Source organism: Hydra viridissima, unplaced genomic scaffold, assembly GCF_058129835.1.
Source record: "Hydra viridissima isolate aposymbiotic clone 2 unplaced genomic scaffold, HvirCarnegie_v1 scaffold_8, whole genome shotgun sequence".
Taxonomy (NCBI): Eukaryota; Metazoa; Cnidaria; class Hydrozoa; order Anthoathecata; family Hydridae; genus Hydra; species Hydra viridissima.
This window is the reverse complement of record NW_028324307.1, coordinates 13,195,693-13,215,740: the sequence shown is the minus strand read 5'-3', so window position 1 is coordinate 13,215,740 and position 20,048 is coordinate 13,195,693. Positions and strand designations below refer to the sequence as shown.

The window sequence follows — 20,048 nt, the reverse complement described above, 5'->3', positions numbered from 1 at the left end:
TATTTTACAGACGCAGTTTACCATGCTTAATAAAGTTTATTTTCTCTTTTTTTCATCAAAAGATTTTCAGTTTGTCGATGCTTGAGGTGTTTTGCAGAACAGTGGAATTGAACTCTTTTTTAATTTTGCAAAGTTAAGCTTTTAAAAGTTTTTAGTTATTACGTCATTAGAAACCAGTGGAAATCCCTCTATTTTGATTAGGAACTTTACGATACGAACAATTGTAGAAAATCTCTTTTGATAATCTCAAGATTTTGACCGAGAGGCAAAATCTAATCTTCTTAAGATTTCGGCTTTGATCAAAAGGTACAGTTAATATAAAGAATGAAATCTCACCTGTACATGCAATAACTTATCCAGAGTATGTTAACAACGGAGAATGCACTTAATCAACAATTTAACAACTTTTTTGTGCTGAAATGCTTTAGCCTATGATTCACCCAAATTCTAGGACTTTTTCTCCAGTCCACAAATACACCTAGTTTTGAAAAGAAAGCAGTATCCATTTTCAAAACAAAATAACACTGCGCAAATGACAAAAAAGAAAAGTTTTTAAGAATAATTTGTTATCTTTCATCTTAAATTTGTGTTCCTTTTTTAGAAATATAATATTTGTTAACAGAGGTTTTTTGTTATTCTCATTTACAAAAAATGTCATCGCTTAAAAAAGTGTTTGTTTTTTTCCATATTTAAAGGTAACCAATTGATGCGCAATATTTGCGTTCGTTGCAAAAAATTTTCTACACACAAAATTTCGGAAAGAGAATACCCTTAGTTTTCATATCTTTTCAAAATTATAAAATTATAAATATTTTCCTCATCAATTTTAAAAAGTTGGCTAAGTAAAAGGAGGGAAAAGTAAAACGGAATACTTAAATGAGATAAATCTGTGTTCGGGTGTTTTGGTTAATGTGAACGAAGCCCGCATTGTTGGTAAATAACGGTACTGTTCGTTATTTATATCGTTTGTAATGAGCGGTGGAACAGTAACTTTAATCTATGAAATCAATAGAAACAATGATGCAAATTTTCTGACTCATCTTCAGTTTTCAATAATCAATTTGAAATCTTGTTAATGCTTTTGTAAAAATAATGTGTAAAAAAAAACAGGATTAAGTAATTGCAATCGATTGCTTTCGATCGCAAGTCATTTTTTTCAACAAGTGCTTCATTGCCGTTGCTTTGAATAAAAGTTATCTTTTAAACAAATGTCAAATCTAAATGCGTTGCTGTTTCATAAAAATCGTTTCATGGAATTAAATTGACTAAGATATTTGCTTAAGAAATGGTTTCGATACGCATTATCCTAAAGATTTCGAAACACCGCGCTAATTGCTTTTAAAATGTTCATCTCAAAATTGTTTAAAAATCATATAGCAAATACAACTTTCGTTTTTTATTTATTTAAATTTCTTCAAAATAACTAATTCATAAGGAAAACAGTAATTAGGACCAACAATCCATAATATTTCTGGGGAGATGCATGAGTTGCAACTTTCGTGATGTTGATAACATGAAGCCGTTTTTTAAAAATTGAAATTTGAAAAACTTTCGTTGACAAATTTCGTTTAAAGATCTCTTTGTAAAGATGAAAGGGAACATGCGAAGTCAGAGCATCAAAACATAAAATGCTACATGTTAAATCACATGCCATCATTTTTGTTGTTCACAACTTAAATCGTGTATAATGCCGAAAAGAAGTTTTCGACAGCTCTAAATTTACAAATGCAAACAAATCATACTATTTAAAAAGTATTTATGTTCTGTTAATATAATCCAGTAAGATAACCATTCCCTAACTAGGTTAATTTAAGAACAAGTTCTTTGATGTACAAAAATTGCTAAAATGTATGAAGATCTCTCACAATCTCAACTAATTTCTGTCCTTGTTTAGTCTCAACAATGGGATATGTAAATAAAGATATCAGAACTTGAGATGCAAGCCCTTTTTACTAATAAGTGTTATATATATATATGTATGTATGTATTTTAAATGACGACATCTTGTATGAGAGTTGAATAAATTTAATATATGAACATTAATAAATATGAATTCTCTCAATACTAATTTTTTATTTTATCCAAGAAATTTTCGCTAGATTATTGATACTAGCATCTTTAGCTTTAATTACAAATTATTATTTTTTAATAATTTTTGTTAATGATTAATAATTTGTAATTAAAGCTAAAGATGCTAGTATCAATAATCTAGCGAAAATTTCTTAGATAAAATAAAAAATTAGTATTGAGAGAATTCGTATTTATTGATAACGGCAATTAAACACTTGTTGAAAAAAATGATTTGCGATCGAAAGCAATCGATTGCAATTACTTAATCCTGTTTTTTTTTACACATTATTTTTACAAAAGCATTAACAAGATTTCAAATTGATTATTGAAAACTGAAGATGAGTCAGAAAATTTGCATCATTGTTTCTATTGATTTCATAGATTAAAGTTACTGTTCCACCGCTCATTACAAACGATATAAATAACGAACAGTACCGTTATTTACCAACAATGCGGGCTTCGTTCACATAAACCAAAAAACCCGAACACAGATTTATCTCATTCAAGTTTTCCGTTTGACTCACATCAAAATCAAGTAAAAACAAGTTAGTTCAATTTTTTGAAGAGTCTCATTTCTTGCTCTGTTGATTCTTAATAACCACCCTGCTTTTGACAAAGTCTGTGACTCCTATTGCGCAGAGACAGTTTTTTCTTTATTGAGGAGTGTTCCGGAGAAGTTGTCAGAAAGACTTGTTCACTTTTAATTTACATTTTGTGCCGTTATCCTGTGAATCACTGCTGTGATTGATTGTAGTATTGTCTATTACTATAAATTACGCCCGTAATTCACGGTAATTATACGGTTAAATATTACGGTAGCCTTGCGGTACGGGACCATAATTACGGCAATAAAATAAAAATATTTTCACTCTAAATTTTTTTCCCGTAAAATATGGTGAATACGGCTGTAGTTGCAGTAAAAAAAGGTAAAAGTAGAACCTCATAGCATAACTCAGGATTACACTGTTAAACTTCATTGGCGCTGCTGTGTAGTTTCAAAAGAGCTCTTCATATTTTTGTGTTTAAAATACAACTCGCCAAAGTTAATGCAACAATTAAAAATGGGCATGTATGGTTTTGATTGAAATCGTCAATAAAAAGTTTGAATAAACCTTAATCAACTTGTTTACTTTGGTAGCATGAACTTTATTTTAATCAAAGAAAATCAAAACCGTTGGCGTTATCTCTGATGCATTTGAAAGGAAAGGAAATCATTTAGCGATTGTTTTCAACGAAAAGAAAGTATTTTATCGGCCAAAAATCGGACAAATGATATATAGAAAAGCAATCTTGTAAATCAAAACAAAGTCAGTCATAATCTAAATACAACTTTATAACTTGCTATAAGAAATAGCTTAAATAAGCTGTTTTTACAATAGTCACTGTCAAAATGATGGATGAAGGCTGTCAGCTGGAGTTTTAGGTCTTGACAACGTACTTGAGGTAGTTGTTGGGGCAGTTTTAGATCCAAAGACAGGTAAATTGTCAGTAAGTTGATAACCTTTGATGAATGTTGCGTCACGTTCTAAAATATTAAACAATCTCATCTACTCTGGTGAACTTCTCACCACCCCTTGAGAAGTAGCGTGCAAAAGTGCTTTCAGATGTAATTCGAGGCCTTCCTGACTTTAGAGAGATTCTATTTTTACTTCTTTCCTTATATTTTTCATATATATCCGCTACTGTTGCTTTTCCTAAATCAAACTGATCTGCTATGTGTCTTGTGGTTCTTTCTTGTTCAATTGCATGCAATACCGCTTCTTTAACAGCTAAACTTGTTTATTTTCGCTTTGTCATTTTAAAAATTTATTCAAAACAATCTTCTTCTTATTTAAAAATACTTTATGCTTTATTTACCGTTTTTAAACAATAAATAAAAGCCAACGAAAGTATTGGAATTTTATTGCTTTAGTTCTGCCCGGATACTTTTGCACGCGCATATTTCAATAAAAAGAACTTTTAAGATTAGATTGCTTAGATTTAGTAAAAATTCATTTGTTTTTAGAATTGTTATCATTTTTTTGAGATTCCAGCGAAAATTTGAATGAAATTAGACTTTTCATTCCAAAGTTATCTCAAGTTATGCGCTTGTCCGGTTACTTTGGCACTCTAATGTAAATGTTTTTCATTTAATTCAGAAGATTACACATTTTTATTTTGGTAGTCTGCATATTAGAGGTGGGATGTGCTACTGCGTGTTGTTCATTTACTAATTCAAAATGAGTTCTTTTTATTGTCAATGAACGCATCTTACCACGATGGAACACCTGAATTGATAATGCAAAAATCACTGTATAGCAGATGTGCAAGCATCTAGACATCTATGTACCAAGAAAATTTTATTAACATATAAATGATTTAATGCTTTGATGTTTGTTAGTTAGTTGGATGGTTTAACTATTTGTCTGTTGTAGCTGTAGTAAGGTTTAGGATTTAGGGAAGTATGGGTCTTGTGTTATGTGTAAAAGTTAAGTTTTTGTTTGCCGTCCTCATTACATTACATTATACAATATAACTCAAAAATATAATTGCTGGTTATACTACTTTGATTAATATTTTTTCTGACTTCAGTTTATATCCTTACTTCTTTTTCTTTTTTTATTCACTCATAAAACTTCTTGTTAATCTCAATATTTTTAAACCACAAAAATTCTCTCTCTTTAAAGTTCTTCTTAAAAACTTTCCTTAAAACTCTCCTTTCCTTTTCTTTAAATATCCGTCACATCATTAAAACTCCGTCACATCATTAAAACTCCAACACATCGCTTTTAGACATGCCCTTCAAATTCTCTATTTTTAATTTCAAAGCCTGAATAAGGATCTGATGCAGAGATGTTGATACCATCACCATCATACTTTGATATGATTAGATATCTAGTTCTTATGGTTTAACTATTTAAATGATGGCTATGATCACCAACACTGTTAGTGTATCATAGCTTTCGACTAATTTTCAAACGGCCATAGATTTTATTTTTTGAAAATTCTTTTGCTTGAATTTAATTGCAGTATTCCTCATCAATTCCTCTGCTGCTCCAACAGAAATTAAAGAAATCGCAGAACCCTCCAAAACCGATATTTAAAAAGGGGTAATGCGAAAAAAGGGAAATATAAAACAGACAAAGACTTCTTTAAAGACGAACAAACGACACTTGCTATAATAGAGAAAAGAAATTAGTAGAGAAATACAAACTGTTCTTTAAGAAAGTAATGTAAAAGATAATAAGTTTGGTATTCTACCATCGCCGAATGATAAAGTTTAAAAAGTATTCATTGATTTGGTTGACCGAACTAACGAGTGTGATTTATGGTCTGCTTGAAAAATAATTATAGGCGACGTAACAGCTAAGAAAAATGGAAAAAATCTGTTATGTAGTTTTGTAAAAAAAATATAAAAGAAAAATTTCTCACTTTCTCAAAATGAGGAGGTTAATAAAAAGTTTTAACCCATCAGATATTGATGGTCAGCACCAGATGTTAAAATTTACAACGGACAAAACCACCTTATCGAATATTTGTTATTTTATAAGCCGAAGTATTAACAAATAATTACTTTGTAAAGAATTTTTACGCAATCCGAAGTTCCTATTACAAACCCAGCAACTGTATAATATGCAATAATAAAATATTTCTGACTTTTAATCAATTTTAACATCAAAATCTTCCCAAAATTGACTGACTTTTTTTTTATAAAAGACATATTTAAAACTTTTTTTTCCATTTTTCAAGTCTTATAACAGTTTAAAGATTTTGATTTTATTCCGTTTTCAGCGGTTTTTTTAGTGGTGTTTTTCAACTGGTGCGGCGTTTCAGTTTCATCCGGTATGGTGTTTATTAAATGGTGTGGTGTTTTTTTAATTTGGCACAGTGTTTGAAAAATACTTTAGCATCAAACCCCTGCCAAATTGCGCTGCAAAATCTGTTTAAATATTGTTCAAATAATCAAAGAATAATTATATAATATAGTGCTTTAGGGTGGTAATTATTTCTTCTAACAAGTCTACATCTTTATTCGATTCGAAAAACTCGATTAAAACATCAAGCAAAAACGCAATTTTTGCATAAAATCAGAAACGTTTTGTAAATCGTTGCCGTTGTTGCGTTAAAAAAGTTAGTCGTTAAAAAAGTTAACAAATAGTTCTGCGCATGCGTTAGGCATGCGCAATATGGTCAAAGAAGCGTTCGTTAGGGAATGAAATTAGACGTTAAAAAAGTTGCATTGTTTCATTAGGGTATGTAAAATAATAAAAATTAGTGTATACTTTATATTAAAAATGGCTGTCCATGATTACTCAGTTGATGAAATTATTTTATACTTTATGTTAAAAATGGCTGTCCATGTTTACTCAGTTGCTGAATTTATAAGCTTTACTACTGATATATGGTCCAGTAGCTCAAATGAAAGCTTCATGAGCCTGACAGGTCACTGTTTAGACAATACATTTAATCAGAAAACTGTTGTACTTAGAGTAGTTCCATTTCCTGAGAGGCATACAGCAGCAAATATTGCTGAATAAAATTTATACAGCGCTATCATGATATTGGGAATTTTCTTTCGGCTGACGAGTAAAAAAAAAAAAAAAAAAAAAAAAAAAAAGGTCGTTCATTGCAAAAGTTTTTTAGTTTAAACGATTATTTACAATAACCGTATATGGCTGTAAATACAAAATTCTTTCTAATTCTTTTAAAAATTTTTTAGTGAAAATAAAAAGTCTAAAATAAAAAAATACAAATAAAAAAACAAGCGAAATGAAAAATCTAAAGAACAACTGACGTCAATTAAAAAATAACGCATTTTCTTTATTTTTGAATAAATTGCTACGCTTTTTAAATGGCTTTGAATTGAATGATTAGCTACGCTTTTTCTTTTGTAAAGAAAGTAATTGTTTTCGATCAACTAAATTATTTTCTTCGTTTACTAAGTATTTCTACGTTTCTTGCGTAACACTTAAAATCTAAGTCTGTTAACTAAAGGTCGTTTTTTTTAAATGATTTTATGTACTTTTGGGAAATTTTGAAAAATTCGGAATTCCGCGTTATACGCGGTGCCATCAGGCTAGTTAACACCCTGATATATATATATATATATATATATATATATATATATATATATATATATATATATATATATATATATATATATATATATATATATATACACACTATATATATACACTATATATAAACATATACATATTATATATATAATTATACACTATATATATACACTATATATAAAAATATATATATATTTATATATAAATATATATATATTTATTTATTTATTTAAAAATATATACAATATCAATATGAAATTATAATTTATTTATCAGTAACTAAAGGAATGTTATACATTTACTATCACAACAATTTTTTATCTGAAGAGTGTTGAGTAGAGAGTTTTATAATATATTAAAGGAATACAACCAGGTGTGTTACCTATAAAATTTCAGACTAACAGTTAAATTTTATTTTTTACAGCTTATATTGAAACAGGAAAAAGCTTCGAAACGAGAATAAAACGATGGAAAAGCTTCCAATTCGCGAAACAACCGTGAAATCAGATGATACGCGATTAAAGAATGGTTTAAAATTCTCTCAATTTTGACATTGTAATTTTAATTGTTATTTTGTTTGAAACAAACAGTCAAATCATATACAGTTTTATTTTATCTGTAAATTATAAACATAGATTTGCAAGATTTGCAATTGGCAAACTTTGTGGGAACTATACGGGTTACCCAGCGGGCATACCCATATGGGCCCCAGAGGAAAACCGCCGCCAAGATCCGGTGGGTTCCCAATGGATTTCCCATATGGGTCCCAGTTGCAAACCCAAATGGGCCCCTTACGGTTTTAAAGTACGGGATTTGACAGGGACCCATACTGGATACCCAGCGGGCATACCCATATGAGCCCGGCGGGATACCGTTGGTCTTCCCTAGCGGGACCCAGTTGCGGACCCGTAAGAGCCCCGTATTGGCTGGGAACTCACCAGTAGAACTGTAAAAAGATGATACAGTGTTTAAAATCATTCCCTTTAGGGCAGTATATGGCATATTTTTAAAATTTAAATGTCTGACATTTTTAATTAATTGGTGTTTTCTCTCAAATCCAATGCACATGTGGTATCATGGAGGACCAAATTGTCTGGATTGATGTGGATAACATATGAGAAAATGAAGCTTAGGTATAAATTTTTCTGGATACAATTCCATAAAAAGTGTATGATAAGCAACTATTTTTTCCTCTAAGAAAAATAAATAAGCATCAGTTGTAATAGGAGAAAGACATAATTGAAGTATATGAAGAAGTTTACTTAGGCATGAAAAACGAAGATCAGTCACAGTTGTTCTCAAAAAAAAATAGGCAAAATACGAGAAAGAGGTAGCACCTGAGCACTTCCAAATTTGCCCTTAATACTAAATTGACTATTACAAGTTGTTTTTCACTGTCCTGTGGATATTGATAGCACTTTACAAAATCATTTAGGGTATCTAGTGTAAATAAACCTTGAAAAACAGTGTTACTTAAATAAAATTCTATCTGGAAAGTTATTACACCTTCTAACAAATCATGCATGGGATCAAAAAGCACTTGTTTTGTGACATCGAAATTTCTAATTTCTGATAAAATGCTAGTAGAATGAACACCGTACAATTTTGACCATTTTTGATTTTTTTGGGAGGTAGAAGTGGATTATCAAGTTCTTGGACACTTATCTTATGTTCTTCTATATTACGAACAATACACTGAGAATGTCTATTTTGATAAGGCATATCTGAATGAGTAGAATTACAAACTCGACAACACTTAAGAACCTTCCTGTTAAAGCCTTCCTTAAAACCAGCAATTGCATTACATGCTAACAAATCACCAATAAAGCTCTTCAATTTAACTGTGAATTGCTTATCTTTAGTATTGGTTAAAGTTGAGTAATCAAATAAAGATAGCTCATTTAGAGATTGAACTAAATCAAGCAAAAGTGATTTCATGAAGCTTTTATTTTTAACTGATTTAGAACCAGTTATTGATAAGGGAAATATTGAAAAAGTTTTACTGAGGCTATAATCAGCTACATTTAACAACTGAAAATACAAAACCCACAACTTATGGCTTCCTCTCGATTTACCTATTGGATTGGTAATACCTAAATCATCTGAAAACAATGAAATCAATATTTCAGAAGAATTCTCTAAACACTTACCATATTTAGGGGATATCAAAATAAACTTAAGCATTTCTTTAAATGAAATATGGCATCCCTGTAAGCCATTTTTAGAAATAGATTCAACTTTTGGTACATTGAAAGCATTTTTAAAGTACTGCTTTCTTGAAAATTCTGCTGAAAATTGCTGGCAAATTGTAGATAGCTCACTTTTGGTGTGTTATCAGTTAAAATATCTTTTAAATTCAGAAAAATAATATTGACTACATTTTCAGAACATCTATATTTTCCTCTCAGGTGTAGAGCTAATGCACCAAGCTTTCAATTCTCTGAAGGTATCTCAATGTCAATTTCTTCAAAAGTGTCATCAATTTCTTCAACATCTTCAATCATAGTAATTGGAATGAGACAATTAAAAACCTTTAACACTTTTAAATTTAGTAAAACAATTATCGCAACAAATACTGAACCTGCCTGACCATGTAATTTAAGATGAGATATTGTTATGTAAGGTCTATATGTTTTAAAATCACAAATACAACAATTTAATCTTACTTTTTGGATTGCATTTGTTAGTGGATTAGATATAAAAGCCACTTGAGCAGTATAGGATAGTTGACTGGAAATACATGTCAATGAAGACTGTGAAAACGCACATTTTTGAGCTAAAGCTTCCTGAACAAATACTGGTTCAGATACATCTGCTGAGCTCTCTAAACTTGATTGGTCACTAGATCATCGGTGTGAAATAGGTGTCTCATCACAAGTCAATAGTGGAGAAATGCTAAACGATATTGGACGAATGCTGTGAACAATATTCTGCTGGTGAGCATTATGACATATAAGGCTGACCAAGTAGATTTGTCACTGGTAAAGATAAACACTGCTATGGTGAAGAAGCATGAAAATTTTTAAGGTTGGTATATACAAGAGAAAATTTATACATATATACACTTATAATACTTGTTAATCTTGTTTGCAATAAAAAAACCATAAATATTCCTTCAAACAAAAACTATCAAAGAATGTTCCAATAAAGTTTAACAATTTTATTAACAATTGCAATAAAATACTTATTATATTCTAATAATATTATTAACAAAACATATTATATATATAAACAACTTATAACATTTTGAAGATCTTATAAATTATAAGAAAATCATAATATAATTTAAATCAATGCAGTTAACTGCATTGATGTGTGTGTGTGAGAGAGAGTATATATATATATATATATATATATATATATATATATATATATATATATATATATATATATATATATATATATATATATATATATATATATATACGATTAATAAATCGTTGAATTTTACTACTAGTAATCAACTTATTTCTTATAGTAAAACCTCGTGCAACAATTTAACAATTTTCAAAGATTCTTTCAATTCGCGCTTCTTTACAAATACTTTTATACTGTCATATTATTATGTGATGACATATTTCCAATCAACATAACGGTAAACATAACGGTTAAGCATAACGCCTTACATTTATATACAAATATACAAATAACTGTGGCCAACATAACGCTTTAGACATATTTATTACTTAAAAAACATAACGCCAAACTTTTCCTTTACCGTTATGTAACCGTTATGTTAGCGTTATATTTTCTGATGTGCACTTTTTTCTTGTTTTTTCTTATCCACTAGGCACAAAATAGGTCTGAGAAATGCCACCTTCAGAAAAAGCAATCCATAGAAGTAATTTTTTTTTAAAACTATTGTCTTGTTTGGTATTTAACTATAGATGGAGTAGATTTTACATCGCTTGTAAAAAATAAATCATTTCCAAAAATAAACGCGAAATAAGACTCGTTATCAATGATCGGTTTACAATTTCTGAATTTCTAACACAATCGACTGCACTTAGTTCTAACAACTGCTTTTTGCTGGTCAGAACGTTTTGAATTGTCATTTTTTTTCTTGGTTTAAATTTTGTCTTTTTTTTTTTTTTTTATGTTTCACTAAATGTGTTGCTCTATAGTTGAGAAACTCGGTCTTTATGGCAAATATAAGTTTGAGCCTTTTAATGTTTGTCTTAGTCATTTTTTAGCCTTTCCTCCACTTCCTTGAACTCTTTGGTAACCAGATTCACTTTCAACACGTTTAATTATCTTGTAGATGGTACTTTTAGGTATTGTTAGGGCGGGGATTTTTTGTTAATTTTACATATATATATATATATATATATATATATATATATATATATATATATATATATATATATATATATATATATATATAGATATAGATATATATTGATGATTTAAGTGAAGCAGAAGTGTACGATAGAGATAATGACAACAACGATGTGAGTGTAAGAGTAGCGTAAAATGTGATGTAGGTTTGTCAGTGTGTAACGCAGATGTGGTAGAAGCGCGGTACTCAGGTGATTTAAGGCCAGTCCAAATTTTTATGGTAGTTCGTCCTACCTTCTATAACTCCTTTTTAAAAAAAACTGTTTTTGAAAATTTGTTGTCTTAGCTGAATTATACCTAGCAAAAGTTGGGCTAAGTTGAAAAAAATATTATTGACAAAAATATGGTGGATGACGCTTATTTTCTTTAAACTTAAAGATAAATGTTTTAAAAAATAAGGGTTTAAATTGTTAAGCACAACTTTTATAGTTATCTACAAGCTAAAAGACATCGATATTGAATTATATTGTTTTTTCATACTTTGACTCAGAAGGTAGGGTAGAAAATCCGACGTTTAATTATTTCTTTTGACAACGAACACTGAAGTGTCGAGAACTCGGTAATACTTAGCGATTTTGTTTTAAAAGGCTTTTTGTTGACCGCATAAACAGAATGGTTTCTGTCGGTGGAAGTTATTCGTAATAAACAAAATAGAGCGTGTGGTCATTATATATACATGTAAATATACATACATACATACACTGTGTGACAAAAGTTTTCGTACATTTTAAAAAAATTACTAACTCTTAATTTAGAATAAAAGAAATGCAAGGAACAAGTTAAAAACTGAATAAAAACTATTTGATTTATAATTATTTAAGCAAAAATTGAAAAAACAGAACAAGAAAAAAATTTTATTTTAATATCTTGATGAAAAAGCAAGAAAAGTAACAAAAAGAAGGTGACAAAAGTTATCCTACGCTTTCAAAATAGTACACTTTGATAAATATTATGGGAACTAAACTTATATTTTAGTATCGTGTATTTTGTCCTTTAGCTTTTACAACAGCAGCAAGACGTCTTGGCATCGATTCAACGAGTTTTTTTGTAATAGACGGATCGATTGATTCCCACGTCTTTACAATTTGGACTTTTAATTGTTCAATGGTGTTTACACCTGTTCTATCTATTCGTCTATCGATTTCATCCCATAAATGTTCTATTACATTCAAATCAGGGCTTTGAGGTGGATGATTTTGTATGTCCCAACCTTTTTTTTCCATAAATTCCATCACATCTTTGGCCTTATGTTTGGGATCGTTATCTTGAAGAAAAACGTCATCTTCAATACCAAGATTACGTGCTGATTGTTCAACATTTTCTTTAATAATACGTTTATAGTAATGTTTATCCATATTTCCTTCAATAAATACTAACTTTCCAACACCTGCTGCCGACATACATCCCCAAACCATTACTGATCCATTTCCGTGTTTAAATGTTCGGACTGTAGTTCCATTTTCTAAGCAATTTTTTGATGAACGCCATACACGAATTCTACCATCAGATCTTTTTACATTAAATTTAGACTCATCTGTCCATAAGACTTTATTCTAGAATGAGTCTGGGATATCAATGTACGTTTTAGCATAGTTTAATCGAAGCTTACAATTTTTATCACTAATACAAGGAACCTTTCTTGGAACGCGACTCACTATTCCTTGTCTTCTAAGACTTCGAATGACTGTTTTTGGACTAATTTTAACCCCCAAATCGTTTTCTATTTTGCAAGCTAAAGTTTTGGCACTTACAAAACAATTTTTCTTGATTGTGGAAGCTAAGCTTCGTTCAGCACGCTTATTCAGTTTTTTTGGACGACCACTTCGGGGCAAATCAGCTAATTTTCCTGTTTTTTTGAACTTGTTAATAATTGAAGAAACTATGGATTTTTTAGAATCAACAATTTTTGCAATACAATTTAACGATTTTCCTTCATTCCAATGCTTAATTATTAGCTTACTAATTTCTACAGTGGTCTTAACCCGTTTCAAGCTCATTTTACTTTTTTTTAACCAAAAAATTCATTGAAAATAATCTTAAAGTGTTTATAGTTTACCTTATTTTCAAAAATGTATGAAAAATGGTGGACATAACGGTTTGGAGTTAAATAAATATTAGTGTACGCTAAGTGTACGATAACTTTTGACATCATCTTTAATGTACTTTTTTCAAATTTTGAGACTAACTTTAATGTTATTTCAATATAAATTCCAAAAAATTAATAAATTAACAAAATAAATGCTATTAAAAAAAAAAAAAATAATAATTTTCATTAAATATAGCAGAAAAATTGTGTCTATATTGAATATTATCTTTTTTTCTTAGCTTACGATGACTTTTGTCACACAGTGTACATATATATATATATATATATATATATATATATATATATATATATATATATATATATATATATATATATATATATATATATATATATATATATATATATATATATATATATATTTATGTATGTATGTATGTATGTATGTATGTATGTATGTATGTAATGTATGTATGTATGTATGTATGTATGTATGTATGTATGTATGTATGTATGTATGTATGTATGTATGTATGTATGTATGTATGTATGTATGTATGTATGTATGTATGTATGTATGTATGTATGTATGTATGTATGTATGTATGTATGTATGTATGTATGTATGTATGTATGTATGTATGTATGTATGTATGTATGTATGTATGTATGTATGTATGTATGTATGTATGTATGTATGTATGTATGTATGTATGTATGTATGTATGTATGTATGTATGTATGTATGTATGTATGTATGTATGTATGTATGTATATATTTATAAATTCATTATTTTTAATTGGTATTTAGAATTAATTAAATTTGGTTAATATTTGGTCATTTGCTTTTATAATTTTTTAAAAGATACTTATTTTCGTGTCTGCATTTAGAAACAAGTTCATTTTTTTTTTTATTTAGTAAATTTTCTTGATCTAAATAAGTAATAATTTTAAACTTTTTTTGTTAACAAAATATACATTTTTGAGATATGTTATTATAGGTAGGCGCAGTTTTTAGAATAGACCAGTTTAATTTAAAGTTAATATTTTTTTCTTTTAGTTGCCAAATATATTTTGACAGCATAGTCTCTTTTGAGTACTTTTCATGATTTTTTTTATTTTTTAATGTAGTTGTTGGAACTTCCGGATCAAAGAAATCAATTACTTTTTTACAAAGCTTACTATATAACTAAAAAAAATTATTTACAAGTATATTTTATAATTATATAGAAATGTGGTTTATTTTACTGAAGGAGGATGGATCCTGCTTAATTTCAACACATTGAAATTTGACTGATAGCATGTTTAATTTGTATAGTAAAGATAAATAAAATTGGAGAAAATGAAGAAAAAGAAAATGTTTATTTAACAAAAATAAAAATATTGCAAGAAAGAAAAAGATTTAGATTAAAAATGAATGAATTAATAAAATCAGCAGTAGTCTTTAGTAGACTGTTGACAAAACGAATTTAACCGATTTATTTGGAAGAAATAGAAATCGATTTATTTAATTCTTTTGTAGTAAAATTATTATTATTCAAAATACATTATAAATCAATGACAACAAATGCACGGACATTAGTTGAATTAACAAATAATTTACATAAATTTATTAAAAGCAGCTAAATAAATTTAAAAATTATGGTGATTATCGAATGTTTATATACATCAAAATGAATTGGAAAAACCTTTGCGATTGGTTTTGAAAACATCCTTTGTGATATTATTAGAGAAATAGTTTAAATTCTAGTAATAAATTTTTGTTAAATAGGATTTGATTTGTATTGATTATCATTATTTAATTTATCATAATTTTTTATTCATGTTGTTTTAACAATAATCATCCAGTCAATTGATTTATTAATTTTTTGTTTGTTTATATATTATCTAGATATTGTTTACATATATATATGTATATATATATATATATATAAAAAAGAGAAACTGGCAGCGTGTATATATATATATATATATATATATATATATATATATATATATATATATATATATATATATATATATATATATATATATATATACACGCTGCCAGTTTCTCTTTTTTCAGAATCGTTAAGAAGCCTTTCTATTTTCTTGTTCTTTAAGAACATTGAGCACTTTCTATTTTCTATGTTCTGTTTTGAACATTGAGCAATAATTTAGTAAAATACACTAACACAATTTACATCCAATTTTACAAAAAATCTATTGCAAATAATAAGTACTCGAGATTTGAATAATAATTAATGTGGTTTGTTATAAATCATTATATTATATACTAATTCATAACATGTTATGAACTCATGATATTTACTCAAAAATTAGAAAACTTTCTTGTGGGACTTTTTTCAGTCACCGCTTTATTATAAACGTTTAGAAAAATCCCGCGGGACCTGAACGCCACAATTTTACGTCACCCTCAGATAAACGAAACAAACCCGAAATTTACGGAGACTGGCCTTAAACTACATGAGTAGGAGCATCAGAATTTTCAATAATTATTAACGCATATGATAATGATAATAAAAATTAATCAAGATGCAAACAAAAATAAAAATACTACTAGTCTTTATTCTCTTACTTATTTTTCTTAATAAATATTCTCAACTATTTCTCATCAATATATATTCTCTTAATACTAATTTATACAAATAACAATACATTAATACAGATAACGAATATCTAAAGTCACTCAAATATCTTTTCTTAACAACTCTTCTCATAAGATGATATTTAAAATTTCCATTAATTCTTTTCATAAAAATCTCTTTAAATCTTCAAAAATCCTTTTCTCTTAAAATTCTCTTTAAAATCTCTGAAACTCTTTTCTCATAAAATCCTCTTCAAAATCTCTTTAATCTCTTTCTTAATACATCTTCAAAGACTCTCTTTAGAATAAATCATTTCATCAAAATCTTCCCAAAAAAACTAAAAAAATCTCTTAAATAACTCCTTAAAATTACAAACCTTAAAAATCTGTAAGATTTTCTCAACCTTTTCTATCTGTCAACAGATGTTTTTTTGAATTCTCGTACAAATAATAGATTTCTTTTTCTTCAAGTTCGTTTAGTACTTTTGTTTCAACTTCTAAGTCATGGTATTTTAAAACAGGTTTTACAAGTTTTCTTTTTATTTGTCTTTGTCTGAGAATGGCTACAGAGTTTTCTAGAACTTTACTAATTAAAATCATGTTAATGTATTTCTAGTCGTGTTTACAAATACAGTTTTAAACATTAATGGTGGGACTTTCATTTTTCATGTCGTTGAACATGTGTGTTTACATGGTGTTCTGGTTGACTCGCTCTTTTCTTCGATCGAATGTAATATGTTTGAGTTGGGTAAAACTTGAAGATGATGTTTATAATATTCTAATTTTCCCTCCTCACAGTACATTCTCAGTTTTAAAGCGGTCATAAGTGAACTTTTTACCAACATTTCTGTAATTTAAATAAAATTCACACACACGTTTTCTAATCTCTTCTTTTGTTTTAAACCGTTTTTTTTTTTTATTCATTTTTCTATTAAAAAAATAAAAACACATAAAACATTTAAAAACTAGAATAAAAATACTTTCTAAAAAATATTTTTCTTTTTGTTTAACCTTATGCCTTAAAAGAAATATGTCTTTAAATCCAGTTTGGTTTTTCAGTTGTCACCCGTTAAACACCGACATCTAACGGCCGCAGAATGTGTGAAGAATGAGCTGGTAAGCAAATTAACAAGATATTGTTTTCGATACAAATAAGTACAACCCATATTTTTTACAACAATTCATATTTTACGTGTAGACAGACAAGTGTCACATGTCTATCTACACTTAAAATATGAATGTCTATAGTTGGATAACTATAATTAGATTTATTTAATTAAATAATTAGTTGATTAAAGAAAAGATTAAACTAATGAACTGGAATTTTTTAATGGCGGGAGCATACACGTTAGTGAGCTACTTACGAATTGCTTATCTTCCATCCCTCCGGTTAGAGATATGTGTTGCTTGCCTTCATCTATGTGTTGCTTGCCTTCATCACGAGTGATACCTGCTTTGTTGAATTTTCTTTGCGGTGTGTTGAAATACTTTGTTACTATTTCTTGCATGCAAGAAGTGGCTCTGAGCGATGAATTGTTGCCTTTAACTCCAATACTCAACTTATGACTCCACCGGTTGATGAAAAGCTTATACCAATCTCTGCCTGGTGCACCATTAGGAAACAGATGAGATTGACCTTGATGTTGCAAATAGTCGATAAATAGTGTTGACGTCATTGTAAGTTCTACCAATGCCCTAATTGGATAATTTGATAAACGCAGTTGCAGTTGCAACACCTCCAAGCAGTTGCAGCAATCTCGTGCTTCAACCACTCCCAATTGTTTTATTTATGCCGCGGACACACCTGTGAAGAGTTGCTACTGGTATGCTGAATGATTGAGCAGTTTTGTGAAGTAAACATTCACCGCTTTGTACTTTGGCCATTGCAAGCGCAACTTGCTCTTCGGTGTGTGGTTTTTCTTTTTTCTTTGAGAGCAAGTTTTTTCAAGGTATATATTATATCAGAATAGATTTAATAATGATCGATTTAAAATTTACACAATAACATTATATTGGTATTGGTGACTTTATAGAGATTGATTTATTACTTGAGATTTAATCAATAAATAAAAGCCACATTTAACATTTTTCTCCCTTAAAAGCAAATTTAGTTTTGAAAAAAGATTCTTGACCAGCGTAAAAATTCAATGATATCAAAAAAAAATTTCCGTGAGTTTTTCACAAAAAAAAAAAAAAAAAAAAAAAAAGAATCATAAGGCATTCGAAAACTTAACAATTAATAAAACATTTTTTTTGAAAATTAAATTTTGACATCATTTTATAAAGAAAAACATTTCTCTACCAACTCTATCAAAAATATCCGCAAAAAATTTACTCAGTAACTAAGAGAAAAAGTATAAACACTGTCATAACTATTTCATTCTACCGTGTTTTACTCTTAACCGTTTTGTTTAGCAAAACTATTGATCAACATTTAAAAAACAACTCTCGCTAAAAACTGTCTGCACTGCTAAATCCGCCATCAATTTTTATAAATTAATTAGTTTAGGATCACCGTTTGCTACCATTTTAGCATAAGCCATAGAAGTAAAAATATTTCAACTTGGAGCCTAAGGACTGAGCAACAGAGCGTGAAGAGCTACCGATGGATCAGAAGCATTTAGTGTTAGAGCAGAGTTACTTGCAGCACCGACTTAAGCTGTATCATACACTTTAGTTCTTCATGCAAGTTTATTCGTGCAGAAACTTTAGGATTTGTGTTCGTTCTTCACACGCTTCACTTGCTTATTACTTTGTGTGCTCCTTTGACAGAGAAAACGAACCTCTGTAAATTCTAAAACCCTACAATCTTCTTCAAATTGACTTAGTATTTTCATTCAATGACAAGCTTACCATCGAGTGCAGAATTATGTCATAAATGATCCAACAGCCAGGTTTTATTTTGTGCGTTAGACTTGGGAGACTCCTGTTTCATGATTATTTATAATAGATGCATAAATTACATAATATATGATAAATATATTTAATGTATGCATAAATATAAACAATGGATGAATAAATCTATATAAAGAACTCATAAAATAAAAATAGAAAAGTCTTGCGTGAAATTCAGTTTCAAAAATCTTTATTTCATATATTTTTCATCACAAAAAAGCCTGATTATAAGATCAGTTTGTCAAATATAAAGACACCATTAAAAAAACAAATACGTCCTAAAAAACATCATTTAAAATAAGAACACGTCATTTAAAAAAAACAACAAATATTTGATCAATTGGAGAAACGCGTTGCTCACTTGAAGACAATCAAATTCCTCGGAACGTAATTTGGATATATATCAGCAAATTCTAGAGAAATCATATGACACGTACAATAAATTCTGAAGAAATCAACATAAATGACCATCAATTGGAAACCAATTCAGTTTAAACTAAATAAGTTCAATCCAAATACATACATACATACATACATACATACATACATACATACATACATACATATATATATATATATATATATATATATATATATATATATATATATATATATATATATATATATATATATATAATAAAAGTAAATGCAAAATGATTAAACAAAATTAGATAAATAAAAGAAGTAAGAACAGAATTATTAAAAAAAAATTACCAATATCAAGTGAGCATTCATGTCGTTTAAGTGACAACCGTGCTTGCAACTTCATAAAAGCTGTCTTTATGCTCGTGTACATGACGAGCCTGGATTGAACGACATAATACTTTTGGAACAAAGCTGCTTTCTTTTTAACGTAAGCGTTGCAGTCAATAACTTTTTTGAGCGAAGACTTCACACCTATCGACTTTGTAATGATGCTTTGTAATTTCTGAAGATTTTCGTTCAAAATTAGCGTAGCATCAATACTTCTGTCACAAGTAGAAGCTGTAACAGTTCAAAAATCATTAAATTAGTTTTCCAGACCATAAACAAACCACGTCATAGTTATAATGAGCAG

At 28.6% G+C, this 20,048-nt stretch overlaps 1 protein-coding gene across 1 annotated transcript in view; it reads right to left on the bottom strand.

The window, feature by feature from the left end:
• Positions 1-20,048, bottom strand: part of LOC145186423 (uncharacterized) — a 260,292-nt gene that overhangs the window by 44,313 nt on the left and 195,931 nt on the right. The window contains 3 exon segments of the mRNA XM_090094650.1: positions 8,729-9,229; positions 13,075-13,344; positions 19,706-19,975. Of these exon segments, the coding sequence (XP_089950776.1) occupies positions 8,729-9,229; positions 13,075-13,344; positions 19,706-19,975 (1,041 nt within the window).